This window comes from Adiantum capillus-veneris, chromosome 23, assembly GCF_014529385.1.
Source record: "Adiantum capillus-veneris isolate H3 chromosome 23, ASM1452938v2, whole genome shotgun sequence".
Classification (NCBI taxonomy): Eukaryota; Viridiplantae; Streptophyta; class Polypodiopsida; order Polypodiales; family Pteridaceae; genus Adiantum; species Adiantum capillus-veneris.
The window spans coordinates 63,298,310-63,315,531 of record NC_140953.1 but is presented as its reverse complement, the minus strand read 5'-3'; the positions used below and the strand labels follow the sequence as shown (position 1 = coordinate 63,315,531).

General features: G+C 43.4%; 1 protein-coding gene across 2 annotated transcripts in view; it reads left to right on the top strand.

The window, feature by feature from the left end:
* The window catches only part of LOC147427880 (apoptosis inhibitor 5-like protein API5), a 59,487-nt gene extending 43,797 nt beyond the window's left edge, over positions 1–15,690 (top strand). For both annotated transcript variants that reach the window (XM_086496338.1, XM_086496339.1), the window contains 13 exons: positions 11,929–11,994; positions 12,443–12,525; positions 12,606–12,680; positions 12,759–12,908; positions 12,983–13,048; positions 13,123–13,188; positions 13,335–13,445; positions 13,548–13,637; positions 13,791–13,897; positions 14,482–14,596; positions 14,670–14,735; positions 14,816–14,916; positions 14,994–15,690. In XM_086496338.1, the coding sequence (XP_086352464.1) occupies positions 11,929–11,994; positions 12,443–12,525; positions 12,606–12,680; positions 12,759–12,908; positions 12,983–13,048; positions 13,123–13,188; positions 13,335–13,445; positions 13,548–13,637; positions 13,791–13,897; positions 14,482–14,596; positions 14,670–14,735; positions 14,816–14,916; positions 14,994–15,168 (1,271 nt within the window). In that variant the 3' untranslated portion in view covers positions 15,169–15,690. The remainder of the gene's footprint in view (positions 1–11,928; positions 11,995–12,442; positions 12,526–12,605; positions 12,681–12,758; positions 12,909–12,982; positions 13,049–13,122; positions 13,189–13,334; positions 13,446–13,547; positions 13,638–13,790; positions 13,898–14,481; positions 14,597–14,669; positions 14,736–14,815; positions 14,917–14,993) is intronic.
* Positions 15,691–17,222: the final 1,532 nt, after the last annotated feature.

Here is a 17,222-nt window from a genome sequence, read left to right as displayed (position 1 = left end):
TCAAAGCACTCAGGGCCAATTTGGGATGCCACAGGCAAATTTTGGTATGGTTGGAATTACAAATCAGCAGCCAAATATGGCATTTCCAGGTCAACTTAATTGCGGTGAGGGAACACAAATGAACCCTAACAGTGTTCCCATGTTCCAGTCACTGCCATATGACAATTTAACGCTGTTGGAGAGGCCAACTCCGTACAAAGAAGGTGGCAAAGGTGTGACATTCACGACCTTTACAGGGTTTGATGATAGGAAGAAGGCTCTCTCATCCGTATGCGTCGGGAAGGTCATTCAATGCGTAGGAATACTGACTGTGAAGGGTCCTAGTACAGTTATGCTGTCGAAATCGGCCTGGAACAGTTGAAATTCAGCCGAGTTTGTGCGGGGCAGCTTGTAGGGAACCACAACGTTTATTCCCTTCTTTAAGCAATAAAGAAATACCGAAAGGGGCGCCTAAGTTAGGGGCCCCAATTTGGTGTCGGTCTTCTCATACAGGTGCATTCTAGCAGCCTGTATCCCTTTCCCCCGTGTTGTGTCTTGAAAGTACAGGTAGAATAGACGACTAATAATGGGTGAAAGCTAAATCAAGGTTTGAAGTAAAGTCTACCGCCCTTTTGGAAAGTTAACAGGCCGGTTACATCAAGCTTTCTCTCTCTCTCGCTCTCTCTCTCTCTCTCTCTCTAATTCTCTTGAGTATCTGAAGTACAATTAAAAGTCAGTTTACGCTTCCGTATTTTTGTGACAAAAAATCTTGGCGTTCTTTTGTTCAGGTCAAAACAGATTCGACCTTCATCCATTGTTCTGTTCTCTCCGCAAAAAGTGAGTAAAGAAACTGAAGTTCATCAAGTACAATCTCTGAGTTCTTCATTTGTCAAAGTCGCTTTCTCGGCCCGGTAGTCAACCACGGCGTTGTTGTTGTGGTACCAAGGGATTTCGAGTAGAACATCACAACCTTCCAAGGCAAATACATAAAACTCTTCGTGCCCTAAACACCCCTGTCATTGCAAACGAAGTTTGCCAATGCTCGGTGTAATGGCAACATCCCGTCCAGGTGCCACTTGAACTACCTCCGCCTGTGGCCTCAGCCTATCGGGCGTAATTCCAAATCGAGCTGCCAATCTAAGTGAAAAGAAGTTGGCCTTGGCTCTTTCAAAAGAGCTTCATGATCTTTCACTTTGCCCCAAAAGCGGCAAAGTTTGTACTTTCATTCATTGATTCGGTTCTGGCCCCACGCAATGTGGTACCAGTTCTGCTTTTTATCTGCTTTTTGTGCCACATCTCTCAGTTGCTTTGGTACTTTTTGGCCTTTCTTCATCCTGTTCATTCGGTGCCTTGTTTGGGCACTTCGCGGAGATATGCCGAGTTTCCATGCATTCAAAGCACTTCCCCTCTTTTATGTAGAGAGCCCTCTCTCGAGGAGTAAGCTTGGGTCGTGCATCCTTATCTTTCTGTTTTGGGTTGCTCTTTCTCTTTCTACTTTCATTTTTCGAAGTTTGTTCGACTCTTTGTGTCATGATCTCATCTGTGGGGTAGGTCAGACTGCCAGAGTGAATGGCAACACCTCGTTTCGCATGACTCATTAACTCTTGAATGGAAGCTGACTTTTGTTCTAAGCAGTGATCTCGGATCTCTGTAGGTAGACCCAAGGTAAACCGCTCAATCTGCTCCTTGCATGAGGTTTTCTTAAATGAAGAGGCAAGTAGAAAAGAGCTCCAGAATCTCTCGCAATAAGCGTCCACCGTATCTTTCGTGGTCATCCGTAGATGGTTCCAAGCAGTGCGTATATCGCGTTCATACTCTTGAGTTAGCCAAGAAGAAATAAAAAGCCTTTTGAATTTCAGCCATTTAATTGGCGCTGTCTTGTTTAATTGAAGCGCGGACCACCAAGTTCGACCATTCCCCTTGAAGTAAGAGGCAGCTCTCCGAATCTTAGAGTGCTTTAACGGATGTCAAAATGTTGTATAAAAGACAAAGCCCTCGAAGCATCTCTATAACCAAAAAATGTGTCAAATTTAATTGATTGTCCACCTTCCTTAAACTCTTGAACTTTCTTGCTTTTGTCTTCCAGAAAGTCATATTGGTTGGCTTTGCAAAAATTCTTCTTCTTTGCATAAAAGCTGCTGTCATCAGAGTCCGAACTATCTGTAGACGAGTCCTCTGTAGAACTGTTAATCACGAGGCGAAATTTAGGCTTCTTTGCCTTTTTTCTTACCCTTTCCGAAGTGTTGCTTCTTGCTTCGCTTTTTTGCCTTTTCAGTCTTCTTCGCTCGAGTCAGATGAGCTAGAAGAACTGTCAGAAGAAGAAGAAGAAGAAGAAGAAGAAGAAGAAAAAGAACTGGGTACTCCTTCAAATTGAACACGCTTCTTCTGTTTCTTTGCCGATTCAAAAGTAGACGGACGATCCAAATAACCCGAGAAGTCAGCGCCTTTCTTCTGCTTTTTGTCGTGCTTTTTAGCTTTGTTTTGTGCGTGAAAAAGCTGAGCAATTCGTGCATCAACCACCTCTTCTAATTCTTGCTTCGTGTACATCCTGGGAGTAGGAGGTTTCTTGGGTGGTTTTGTGGTCTGCCGCGACTACGCGTACACCTCCTCGAAAGAGGTCTCGCTCATATATTTTGCAAATTTTGGGTCCTTCTCAAAATTGAGCATCATCTTTGTTGCGTCGCCGATCAATCATCGACGCTCCATCTCTCGACGCTCCTCCTGAGTAGGCAGAGGCGGGCCATACTCCTTGCTTGAATCTTCGTTGTGATCCCTTCTCGCATCTCCGGATGCAGAGGGAGTCGATTGATCTTTGCTTGAAGCCATAGGTGCCGCGGAAAAAAAATAGGGATCGGATTTCTTGTAGAAGAGAAATCGGCCGTGCTCTGATACCACTGTAACAGACTTGATCACTCCAAGTCGAGAATCTACCCGCGACAGCACAAATAACCACTTCAAAACAATTCAGAGTTCACAACTGATTCGACACTGGCCCGGCGGAGTTCTGCGCCTAGAGATATTGGCCCCAAAGACTGGCGCCCCTTTCGGTATTTCTTTATGTATTAATCTGTGTTCAATGTACAAGAGTGCGGGCAGGCACTTAGACTCAGACTCGCGTCCAGATGCTCTGAGTTGTGAGAGGCCTACCTGCTTATTTATAGATTACAAGGGATGCTAAAAGCAGAGCCCAAAAGCTGAAAATCAAAAGCTTTAAAAATAAAGCAAAAGCCTTTTGCTTTTCACCATCTCTCTCTCTCTCTCTCTCTCTCTCTCTCTCTCTCTCTCTCTCTCTCTCTCTCTCTCTTGAGAGGGAATAAAGCAAAGAAAAGCGCTCTCTCTCTCTCTCTCTCTCTCTCTCTCTCTCTCTCTCTCTCTCTCTCTCTCTTGAGAGGGAATAAAGCAAAGAAAAGCGCTCTCTCTCTCTCTCTCTCTCTCTCTCTCTCTCTCTCTCTCTCTCTCTCTCTCTCTCTCTCTCATTCTTCAATTGCGTAGCATAAAGTAGCAAAAGCTGTCGTTGATAAGCCCGCCTACCACGGAAGTCCGTACAGTTGTCGGAAATCACGGGATTGCGTACAACAGTGCCACGTGTCAGCCCCTTCGGAAATCCGCAGCCATGTCAGTATTTTCTACCGGGGTGTCCTTTGTCGCCCAAGCAGGACACGTCACCAATTTGTGACACGTTACACAGCCGTTGAGGGAAAAGGTTTTAACCGAATGCCATTGTGCACCTTTTATGGGTCACCGCGGTATTGCTACCACCTTGAAAGGTGTGGAGAGATACTTCTTTTGGCCGAGACTCAAGAAGGACGTGGACAATTTTGTACGCAATTGCTTGGTATGCCAGAAGGTCAAGTTTGACAGGCATAAAGTACAGGGATTGTTACTCCCTTTACCCATACTCAACCGCCCTCGGGAAAGTATTGCAATGGATTTCATTTTTGATCTCCCGAGCACACAGAGTGGGCACGATGGTATCTGGACTGTTATTGACAGATTTAGCAAGCAAGCTCATTTCATTCCAGTGAAGAAAACAATTAAGCCGGATCACTTAGCGAGACTGTTTATGGCCTAGATCTTCAGATTACATGGCATGCTTGAGACGATTGTCTCCGACAGAGACCCTAGATTCACGAGTTTGTTTTGGAAGGCAATTTGGGAGAACATTGGCACACCGTTGTAGTTCTCGTCATCGTTCCACCCGCAGACTGACGGGCAATTAGAGAATATGCTAATTCAGTGGTACTAGATTTATTGAAGTCTTACATCTCGGATGAAAAGATTCAATGGGAAAACTATTTACCTTTGGTGGAATTTGCCTACAATAACACGATACACTCTTCGACGGGGAAGGCGCCATTTGAGATTATTGAAGGTGCTACGAAGGTTCCATCCTTCCTAAGCAAGAAAGATAAGATTTTTGAAGACGATGAGTACACACGAGACTTGGACACAGCTTTTGCCAAGGTCCGGGAGGCTTTGCAGAAATCTCAAGAAAGACACAAAAAGGCAGCAGATCGACATCGTCCCGATTTGAAATTAAAGGAGAACGATTGGGTGCTCTTACGTTTTGAGAACGCACGCCTGAGAAAGAAAAAGGGAAAGGAGCGGCTTTTTTCAAACCTTAGTATGAGATACTATGGACCTTTCCAGATTTTTGAAAGATAAATGATGTCAGATTTCTGAAAAGATAAATGATATCTCCTTTCGACTGAAGCTGCCCGATACTTGGAGGATTCACAATGCTTTTTATGTGAGTCTCTTGAAGCCTTTTAAAGGCGATGTGCCCGATGATGTAGAGCCTGATGAGCAACCCGAAGTGGAGGAAAATGAGGAGATACTTGTTCCAGAACAGATTTTGGCACATAAAGAAAGAAAGGTAAAAGGTAAAATGATAAGGCCATTCTTGGTTAAATTCAAGAATGATCTCGCATTGGATGCGAAGTGGATGGAGCAGGAGGACCTGACAGATACTCCTCAGATTGTGAACCTTTACCTTGAAGCTTTTGGTTTAGCATAGTGTATTAAAAAATAGAACCCCAAACTCAGCTGGGCGAATTTGGTGCAGTGGGCATGCACAAGAGGGGAGTCACTCCACTCCTTTGTCAACAGATTGCTCCGATTTTGATACTGAAGTCACTGATGTCTCTTTTGAGTTTTAGGGATAATGTGAGCTGACAATATTCTGCTGTATGACTTTATGAACTGGAATTCTTGATAATATGATACTGATTTGTTCTTGACTTGTCTAAGTGCAAGAAGTGATAGACGAAATGACTGCAGCATTTCGATCTGAAAGATTTCAATAGACATGGTTGCAATAAGGATTAGTTAATCGGGCATCTATGAGGTCCCGAGTAGATCTAGATGCGATTGCTAAATATGTTGCCAATTAATCATGGTCTGAGATTGGAATGATTGTTGAATGTGATTTGTCCTGTGATGTCAAGTGATGTCCTGTGATGTGACTGTCGATTGGTACATGTGCTAGATGTGTTGTTCCTAGTGCGTCGGTACTAACAGTCAGTGTTTGCTACGGCAGTTTATTGCCTCTGTTTGTTTTGCAGGCGTCGATTACAATGCTTTCAAGAGGGGGGTATATCACAAACTGGTCACGTGGCATGATGTGGCACGGTATGGCTCAACAGCAGATTCACACACCCTCCCCAGCTGGCTAGATCCCGAAAAATCCGCTGACATGCTGACGTGCAAAATCTCGTGATTTACGGCGCTTTCTACGCTGGGCAGTTGACGTGGCAGTACGTACGGAAAAGCTGGCTGATTTGTACGGAATAAAGCGATCCTGAATTTCTATGCAAGCTTTTGGGAGAGGCTTTGGAATAAGTTGCTTTATTTGAAGTGGATTTTTAAAGAAAGAAGCTTTTGAATTTGCAGCTTTTGGCTACCTAAGTTCTACGCAATGCTTGAGAGAGAGAGAGCTTTGGAATATTTGCTTTACTTTTAAGCTTTTAAAGTATGGCAACTTTTGGGGCTCTGCTATAGCATTCCTTGTAAACCTTTATAAGTGTGGGCAGGGCTCCCACCCTGCAGAGCATCTGGACGCAAAGTCTAAGAGTGAGAACCCTCCCACTCCCTTGTACTTTGAATTCAGATTAATACAAAAAGAAATACCGAAAGGGGCGCCATTCCTTGGGGCCAATATCTCTAGGCATGGAACTTCGCCAGGCCGTGTCGAATCAATTGTGAATTGTGAACTGTTTTGAAGTGAATCTCTGCTGTGTCGCGGTAGAATCTTCACTTGGAGTGTCCAAGCTTGTTACAGGCCCACTTCATTCTGGTAAAGAAGACTGCTAAGCCCGATCATCCGATTACATGGTATGTTTGAGTCCATTGTTTCAGACAGAGATTCTCAATTCACTAGTTTGTTTTGGAGGGCAATGTGGAGAACATTTGCACATTGGCACGCGGTTGCAATTCTCATCCTCGCTCCACCCACAGAGAGACGGACAATCGGAGATAGCCAATTGAGTGGTTTTGGATTTATTGAAGTCTTATATTTTAGATCAGAAGACTCAATGGGACAAGTATTTGCCCTTGGTGGAGTTTGCCTTGCCTACAACAATACAATCATTCATCGACAGGGAAGGCACCACTCGAGGTAATTGAGGGTGCTAAGAAGGTACCACCGTTTCTAAGCACCAAGGGATAAGATTTTTGAAGCAGACCAATACACTCCAAATCTGGACACGGCTTTTGCCAAGGCTCGTGAGCCTCTTGAGAAGTCTCAGGCATGGCATAAGAAGGCAGCAAACAAGCATCGATGCGACTTGTAGCCGAAGGAAGATGATTGGGTGCTCTTACGGTTTGAAAAGGCACGCCTACAGAAACGAAAAGGGAAGGAGCGGCTTTTTCCATTGCTAAGTATGCGATACTATGGCCCTTTCCAGATTCAAGAGAAGATCAATGATACTTGCCAGACTAAAGTTGCCAGATACTTGGAAGATTCATAATGCTTTTCTTGTGAGTTTGTTGAAACCTTTCAAAGGTGAGGTGCTAGTGGACAAGGAGCCTAAGGAGCAACTTGAAGTAGAAGAGAGCGAGGAGATTCTCGTTCTAGAACAAATACTGAAACCGGCCCATAGGGCGATAGACTTTAGCTTTCACCCGATTCTTTACTTGATAACTTTACTTGACTTTACGACAGAGAGGAAGACTTCACAAATAAACCTGTGACCGGAATTAACACTTCAAACAAAGCACGACTTGGCAGCTAGAGTACTACCAAGAAGCAGTGACACCTTGTAGGCCCCAAAGACAGGCGCCCCTTTCGGTATTTCTTTATTATTATAAAGCTTGGGAGAAAAGTTGCAAGTTCCTACGCGTTGTTCCACTTTTACCGGGCTGAAAATGGCCTACTCTAATCCGATTTTGGCAGCATAACCACAATAGGAGGCTTCACAGACAAAATCCCCATGCCAAAGGTGACTTTCCCGGCGCATACGGGCACTTTTCCAAAGCTGGCAAGAATGCAGCACGCTGAATTCTCAGTTCTCTGCCCCGAAATTGCACCCAGTCACCTATACAGTGATCCCAATGCTTCCCCGAAGGTCCTAGGGGTATTATGGATCAATTATGGTCAAACCCTTAAACCTGCAAAAATACACAGCAGGCTGTATTTTTTTGTTTTGGGCTCCGTTTCGCGTGCCAATCTCATCCGTACCAAGCCCTCCAGCTCCCGCACTTGTAGGGCTACTTGCCCTTTGAATCCGACGAGATTTCTCGCGTGAAATCTCTCTTCACTTGTACCTGTGGCGAATTAGCAACTAGCTAATCCAGTACATGTGCAAGAGGCTCTTGCCTTGGCAATCGCACATGAACCCACACTACTGTACATACAGATAAAAAGCCCTCGAGCGGGGCATGACATTTTTGTATTGAAAGGAGGAGAGAGATGCACGAGAGTGGAATCATCGCGCTACATAAGACAAGGGAGAAGGCAAGCTTTCCCTTAAAGTTGTGATCACCTGCACCCACCACTCACACACACAGTAGTTCACTTATTAAAGTCAAATCAGTCCCCTCTCATTTTGGGCGCCCTCTTCATGCTGACTTGGAAATTTGCTCTGTAGCCGCCAAGTGTCCACTTTACCTCTTTTAAGTTGAACTCCTAGTACCCACCGACTTATTAAGTGTAGTGAAGGGCCTAAATGACTTTGAACTGAGCCTAGACACCCTTTTACTGCTCGGATTCTAGTGCCGACTTTCCTGATCATCTCGTGGCGACCTGCCCTTCCCGACCGCGGGTGAAGCTCTTGGCCGTCGGCCGTTTCACACTGACCACACAATGTTCGGCCATTTATGACTTCAAAAGAGGGTACCAAAAATTAAATAAAAATCAAGGAAAAGAAACCAACAACTAAGGTTAGTGGTTGCCACAGCCTTGTGACAACGGAACCATGAAACCGGCCCGTAGGGCGCTTTCACCCGATTCTTTACTTGATAACTTTACTTGACTTTACGACTCAGAGGAACACTTCACAAATAAACCTTGACCGGAATTAACACTTTAAACAAAGCACGGCTTGGCAGCTAGAGTGCTACCAAGTAGACAATGACACCGTGTAGGCCCCAAAGGCTGGCGCCCCGTTCGGTATTTCTTTATTATTATAAAACTTTGGAGAAAACCTGCAAGTTCTCACGCGCAGTCCCGCTTTTACCGGGTTGAAAATGGCTTACTCTAACCCGATTTCGGTAGCATAACCGCAGTAGGAGGCTTCACAGACAAAATCCCCATGCCAAAGGTGACTTTCTCGGTGCATACGGGCACTTTCCTCTGCAGCACGCTGAATTCTCTGTTTTCTGTCCTGAAAATGCACCCAATCATTTGTACATTGATCCCAACGCTTCCCCGAAGGTCCTAGGGGTATTAGGGATCAATTAGGGTCAAAACCCTAAACTCGCAAAAATACACAGCAGGCTGTATTTTTCTGTTTTTGACTCCGTTTCTCGTGCCGGTCGCATCCGTAGCAAGCCCTCGAGCTCCCTCACCTGTAGGGCTACTTGCCCTTTGAATCTGACAAGATTTCTCGCGTGAGATCTCTCCGAATTCACCCGTACCTGTGGAGGATTAACAGCTAGCTAATCCAATACTTGTGCAAGAGGCTCTTGCCTTGGCAATCGTGCATGAACCCACACAACTGTACATACAGATGAAAAGCCCTCGAGTGGGGCATGACATTTTTGTGTTGAAAGGGGGAGAGAGATGCACCAGAGCGGAATCATCGCGCTACATAAGACAAGGGAGAAGGCAAGCTTTCCATTAAAGCTGTGATCACCTGCACCCACTACTCACACACACAGTAGTTCACTTATTAAAGTCAAATGAGCCCCCTCTCTCATTTTGGGTGCCCTCTTCATGCTGACTTGGAATTTGCTCTGTAGCCACCAAGTGTCCACTTTGCCTCTTTTGAGTTAAATTCCTAGTACCCACCGACTTATTAAGTGTAGCGAGGGGCCTAACTTTGAACTGAGCCTAGACACCCTTTTATTGCCCGGATTCCAGTGCCGTCGTGCCTAACCATCTCATGGCGACCTGCCCTTCCCGACTGCGGGCGAAACTCTCGGCTGTCGGTTGTTTCACACTGGCCACACAATGTCCGGCCATTTGTGACTTCAAAAAGAGGGTCCCAAAAATTAAATAAAAATCAAGGAAAAGAACCAACAACTAAGGTTAGTGGTGGCCACAGCCTCATGACAGATACTGGCTTCACAAGGAAAGGAAAGCTAAAGGTAAAGTGACACGGCGTTCTTAGTTAAATTCAAGAACATTCCGGCATTGGATGCGAAGTGGATGGAGGAGGAGGGCCTAGCAGATACTCCTTAGATACTAGAACTTTACCTTGAGGCTTTCGGTTTAGCTTCGACTATTTCGAGAGATCTTGGAGATCAGCAGGGTTGAATCTGATGCAGACGGGACTGCACAAGAGTAGAGTTACTCTGCTCCTTTGTCACAGATTACCCATATAGAATAAAGTCACCGATTTCCCTTTAGATTTCAGAAATACTGATGGGCTGATAGTATTGTGTCGTATGCCTTTATGTATACCTTTATGAAACAAGTACCTCCAACTAGGAATGCCCGAAATGAATCTGATACATGTGCTCTTTCATGTGAGTAGTGTTTGAGTGTATGTTTGAAAGACGAAATGACTGCAGCATTTTGGTCTTGTTTTCCGAAGAGATGAGATGGACATGGTAGCAACAAGATTTAGTCAATCGAAACATTTGTGGAGATCAATGATAGATCTAGCTGTGATTGATAAACGTTGTCGATTGATCATGATCCAAGATCTCGACGGAATTAGTGATGTGAATGTGGTTTGAATATTTAGTGGCTGTCGTCTTTGTCACAGATTACCCATATAGAATAAAGTCACTGATTTTCCTTTGGATTTCAGGGATACTGATGGGCTGATAGTATTGTGCTGTATGCCGTTATGTAAGCCTTTATGAAAGAAGTACTTCGAACTAGGAATTCCCGAAATGAATCTGATAACATGTGCTCTTTCATGTGAATAGTGTTTGAGTGCATGTTTGAAAGACGAAATGACTGCAGCATTTTGGTCTTGTTTTCCGGAGAGATGAGATGAACATGGTAGTAACAAGATTTAGTCAATCGAAACATTTGTGGAGATCAATGATAGATCTAAATGTGATTGCTATGTACGTTTCCGATTGATCATGATCATGATCCGAGATCTCGACGGAATTAGTGATGTGAATGTGATTTGAATATTCAGTGGTTGTCGTCTTTGTGCAAGTGCTGGATATGTGTTGTCTAGTGCGTCAATGTCTACTGAACTGGTCCCTGGCTTATGTTTGATCCCTCAAAGCACGCCGACGGCTGACGTTGCACAACGTACAGAATTTCTGCGATTTGTGGTGCTTCTCACTGATGCTTTTGGGTTCAATACTTTTGGAACTTGAAGCTTTTCATGTATTGCTTTTGGGCACGAGACCTTTAAATGAATTGCCAGGGTCTCCTCTCCTCATATTGGCTTGGGAGCACTAAGAGAGAGAGGACCCTTGGAGCCAAGAATTAATATAAAAAGGGGTGCCAAACTTTGGGGCCCATACCTCTAGGCATGGAACTACGCTAGGCCGTGTTGTCTCTCTCAGTTGTGATTTAAAGTATTAAGTGATTTTCAGTTTCTCGTCGTGCCAGATTCCCGACTTGGGAGTTTGTTACACTACTTGTTCACAAGAGTCGACCATTCTTAGATGTGTGGACCCACTCCCGAAACCTAGGGTGCGAAACCCTTGGGCCGATCTGGCTGTGTCCCCACAAAGCCCTTTTCTGATCTCTATGGAAAGAACCCTCTCTTTCAATCCTACACAGAAAAGAGATGTGTTTTTGGGTTCCTTCTCATAAATCAGCCCTGTCTACGATGTTTATGGGCTGAAAACAGAGAAAAACAGCAGATTGATGCAATGGAAACGATCTCCTTACGCACTCCTTCGCTATGGAACTCGCCTACTTGGTAGTGGCGACCCCCAAGCACCCTGAAGTTCTAAAATAGACTTTGTTTGCAGACCTTTGTGTTGATATATGCTCATGTGTTCGTGTGATTTTTGGGAGAGAAAGGGGGGGGGGGGGGGGGGGGGCATGTATTGAATCTTTTAGCCTCTATTGGGCAATGATGTTGTAGTGGGCCCTGAGTGGGAATGTCTCGCTTTGCGATGTTCGTCTTCTTGCCCTTAATCTTGGCTAGCAGTAACTCTGGGCCTATATGTTTTGAGATGTGCAAGCGGCGGTTTCAGCTAATGGTTTCAACCTGGGATAGAAAGTTAATTGAAATTTCTTTCTAGTAGAAATTCCTGTATGCTTGATTGTGTTTGCAACTTAAACTTCAAAAATAGTAGTTGTGTGGGAACATGGGTTTAATGAACTCCAACGTATTAACTTGATTGGAGGATGATGTCGATTTTCAGAGGAGAGCTTGGAGAAAGATGCTGTCCAGAAGGCACTGATGTCTGTTCTTCGTCAAGATTCCAAAGGTCATCTTGAATTTTTTCAAACTACGAGAATACGTACAACATGGTTCACATGTGCTCCCACGCGCGCGCGCACGCACACACACACACACACACACACACACACACACACACACACACACACACACACACACACACACACAGAGAGAGAGAGAGAGAGAGAGAGAGAGAGAGAGAGAGAGAGAGAGAGAGAGAGAGAGAGAGAGAGAGAGAGAGAGAGAGAGAGAGAGAGAGAGAGAGAGAGAGAGAGAGAGAGAGAGAGAGAGAGAGAGAGAGAGAGAGAGAGAGAGAGAGAGAGAGAGAGAGAGAGAGAGAGAGAGAGAGGTGCGCTCGTGCACATGCATATGAGGAAAATTTGTCTTGCGATCAACATTGAAGACAGGCAGGAGTGGGTAGCAAGGCACATTGGGCAGAATCCTCATAACTGAAGACTTTTTTCTAACATTGACAGCTTCCTTGACTGTGTTGTTCAAGCATATTGAAAGCTCCGATGAAAATGTTCGAGAGAAAGTACTTCTATTCATAAGGGACAAGGTCGTAGCCCATTATGTTTATCCTGTCTTACTAGTCCATGTATTACGGCATTGTCTGTAATTATCGGCTCTGTTGGGCAGGTGTTTCCATTGAAGACGGAGTTACTGAAACCACAAGAAGAGATGGAGAAGCATATAACAGACTTAATCAAGAAAGTAAGGGAGATGGTACTTTCTCTATATCCCTTGTATATACACATACATTATGTTCTCAATTTTACTTTTCATGTGCAGAGCTTGCAGGATGTAACAGGAGCCGAATTCAAGATGTTCATGGATTTTCTGAAAGGCCTTTCCATTTTTGGGGAGGGCGCACCGCCTGAACGGATTCAAGAGCTTTTAGAAATAGTAGAGGGTCAAGCCGATTTAGATGCACAGTTCAATGTAAATACCAATTATCTCGATGTCAACTGCTATATCATTTAGTTATGTTGACTAAGTTGTGATTTTTTTAATAGGTTTCTGATACGGACCATTTAGACAGGCTTATGTCCTGTTTATATTTGGCTATTCCAATTTATATGGTAAGACATGGCAACTTGTGCTATATTGTTGTTGAACTGAAGGGATTTATTAAAATTGTGGCAATGATTTGCAGCGTGGTGCCTCAAATAGCAAATTTTTAAACTATATCAACAAACATCTACTGCCTGTATTTGACAAGGTGAGCAGCTTTTACTTGAAATTCTTTACTAGATTCTATTTTTGCGTCACTTTCAAGACGTGATTGCGGCCTAAGCATCCTTATTGCCTGAACTGCAAACAAGAACTTCTGGAAGGTCCATCACTTTTCTTTGGCTGGTCTTGCAGCTTTCGGAAGAAAAAAAGCTTGATTTGCTAAAGAATCTTGCCGAAAGCTCTCCACACGCGACTGCACAAGATGCAAGGCAGTTACTTCCTCCTGTTCTACAGCTTTTAAAGGTCTTGTGTTTTACTTCTTTTTGGGTTGTTTCTGAGGGTTCATTAGACGTGAGAAACAAAACATACTTAATCTTATCACTGTCACATATATATCGGTTTCAGAAATACATGCCCAGGAAGAAGACAAATGAGGAATTCAATTACTCTTTTGTGGAGTGTCTGCTTTATACTTTTCATCAGCTTGCCAGTAAGGTGACTGTCCTAAAGCCTCTGTCTATTGTTATCTGGCTGCTGATACCACAATTTTAATTTCTTGAATTGTTAAAGGTTCTTACTGGCCGGCTTTTAGGGCTTCTTCTGGATAAGGTTCTGAACTTATCTAGATCCTTGTTGTCACTCTGACAGACTTCTAACACGACGAACAGCTTGTGTGGTTATAAGATTGTAACTGGTCAACCATCTGATAGGTTGGGAGAAGATTTTTCAGAGCTTTTCAAGGATTTTACTGAAAGGTATCACTTACATTTACTTGGTCTCCTGCATCTTTGTTGGGATGGAAAGTTCGGCAGCTCAAGGGGGTTCAGCTAAGAAATTTGCAAATAGTATCTGATGTTGAAGTGTCTGGTCACGTGGAGGCAGCGCTATGCTGAAATAGATGATAACATTTATGAGCTTGACGAAGCAAAGAGGCTCGTAACTTAGACATGCTAGCTAATGGAATCTTCTTCACATAGATCGGCACAATCAATCCTCACCAATTGAAACAAGGCAAAGGTCACGATGGTATTCTAAACCAATTAAAATGAAAAGGACCCATATGAGGCTCTTAAATGAAAGGACCCATTACAAACTAAATTGCCAAAAAAGATTTCAATGCTCACATGCAAAAGTCAAATGTATGCCCAACTCCCTCCTTCACTATTCTTGTTTTAGAAAGCCAAATAGCTCATTTGTTTGGGACTGGGAAAAGAAGCATTGGCGTTTGCAACCGCATGGTTGTCTTTTAAAGTATACCTACGAACACTGAGGGGAGCTAGGGTTATGATCTTTAAAGGAGTGATTCATATATTAATTTTGAATAATCTCTGTACTTCAGACTAACAGTTGTTGAAGAGTTGGCTATAGCCACAAACAAGAAGTTGACACAAGGGGTTGGTGAGTTTGGGAAGGCCATGTCTGCTGCAAAGGATGAAGCAGCAAAAAATGAAGTGGTTAGTGCCCTTCAATTTGTTTGTGATGATCACTTTCTGATCAACATGTAACTGAGTTTGTATGCACGTGCAGAGTGCCAAAAAAGCGAAGACAAATGCAGGATTGAGAACTTGCAACAACATTTTAGCCTTGACGAAGGTCAATGACTTTGCTGATCTTTTGAGGATTTATAAAAATATGCTACATTTTTAGGCTAACTTGCTGTTTTAAATCACCAGCCCCTACATCAGAAATCTCCTGTTTTTAATGAAGACAAGAAAATAAGCCCGTCTTGGAAAGAGTCTCCGAAGGCTGCTGCGGCCGGCAATGAAAATGCAGGGTATTCCAGAGATTCTATGGCTTGCTGCAATCTGCTAAGATTTTCTGCTCTGACTCCTTGTATTCTCTTGTTTTCAGAACAAAGCGAACTGCCACAAGTGAAAATGGTGCAGGTTTAAAGAAAGGTCGTGGTGATGATGCGCCTCCCGCTCTTGTTAATCGTGCACTAGCAGGACTCCCGCGAGGTAGCCGGGGTGCATTTCGAGGTTCTCGTGGTGGCAGGCGGGGTCGATCAAGAGGGGGGTATTGGTGACACGATTCATTATCCCAACAATTTTTTGCTAAAGACGGGGCTACATGCAGTTATACTTCTGGTAGGCAGGCAGCAATGCATCTGCAGTATGCCCATTGATTGTAATGCAAGCAAGCCTTACAGCTCAACGAGGCTTGTTTTCGGTATCACCTCTAAAGGTGCCAGGTAGTATGCCTAGCATTGTAATTTTTTCTGATGTGGAAGGCAGTGAAGTTCTCAACTTTGTTCTATTTGTCCATTTGTTTTGGAGTCGCAAGTTTGGTTACATTGTTTCCATCGAGGGCCCCCCATCAAAAGCATACCTTCTGGAAACCTTGTAGAGTGGTTTTTGTTAATTTGTTGATACCTTAAAAACAGCTTTGTCACCCACTTTACTTTAAAACAGTTGTCGCCCTTTGTTGTGAATGCTTTCTTTAAGGCTGGTGGTTTTGTTATCATCGATTCTTGAGACAATATTTTTGTTACAGCCGATTTGGCATTGTCGATATTTTTCCAAGTTTATATACCAAAAAATGACATATATAGCTTGCTTTGGATGAGATTTTTTTAAGATATGTTTTGAAGCCTACCTGAAGAAATGGTGTTCCTTGCAGCAGTTTCAGTTGATTGGTTCATGACTCACTTTTGGAGTCCCGAGTACTCGCAATTCCATAGTGAGTGATGGCCTTCTTGCCAACTTCCTGCATGGATACTTGCAGAATATGCTTGCTCTCAAGTTTTTGATAAATGTCAACATTGTCCAAGGTTTGTGATGACTCATTTTCTGAAATACATCTGTCTGTGAAGTTTATTTCTCTCAAATATCTGCACCCTTAATTTTATTTTCTTGTAAGCACGATTGGATTTTATTGACTGACTGAATTGATGGTATATAATCTACCTCCAGCTAAATGAATCTTACAAGTAAAGTGGATAAGTGTTTTTCGACTCTCAAGATGCTACGCAATGCATTATTGGAATTCAGAAGTGCTAAAATGATTGGAGTTCGCAGAAAACAACAATTATCGCTTTGCAAAGTGGAAAACAACATTCACAGCTTTGCATCCAATTATGGTAAATGGAGGTTGTATATAATGGGTAGCAACCACAGTTTAATGAAAATATTTTATGGAAGTGAGATTAACTCGGTAAACAATGCTGAAGATTATGTGCTAAGTGGGATTTGCAACAAGTGCTGGTCTCTCAGCTCAGCTTGAGTGAACCACCTCGTGGAGGTGGTATTGTGTGAGGCCACAGGCCTTAAAAGGTGCATGTGTAAATGAATTCTGAATAGAGAAAGACCTCTGCTTTGCATTTGCTAAAAAATGCTCAAAATGTTAGAACTCTCTACTTACGTGATGGCAACACATTTGTCATACATATCCATGAGACCACCGCCAGGACGTTCTTGTTCGATTCACACCAAAAATGAATGCTTTCTCCAACATAGTGAATTTTCCCAACCATGCCGATATCTTCCATAATGTAAGAGGCTTTCAAGGTGAAATTGCATTTTAAGAGAAGCCTTCCTCACGCGTGCGAATGATTTTTGGAGGCCTTTGTAAGGAATTTTTAATTGTTTCTATTGTGCAATGTTTCTCTACTTTACAAGATCCTACTTGCTGTTATTTTATCGTACAAGTTTCCCAACCAATGATTATCTTCACACTTGAAATACGCATCAATGTCTCGAGGGATTTGAGGTTGAGGCCTTCACTTGAGTGAGCCTCTTATCAGCTTTTTACTAGGGTAGCTGAAGGATTGCCCATGAACTAGCTTACAAGGGGAATTGAAGGAAAACTCCTTTTCCTTAAACAACACTACCCCTAACCTTGCCTTTCCTAGAAAGCAATTTGTCAAACTTGACCTAGTTCTCAATGTCTATACTTGTCTTTGAAAATTTTGGGAATATTTGTTCCCTCCTCTCATCGTTTGAAACTAGAAGCTTAAGCTGACATTTATTGCAAACAACGGCTCCAACTAACTATGCCATTATTGCACCAGCAACTGCTTGAACATAATGCCCACACTAGGGTAAAAGCCCCAACATGTGGTCGACGCCCAATGTAAGGGCA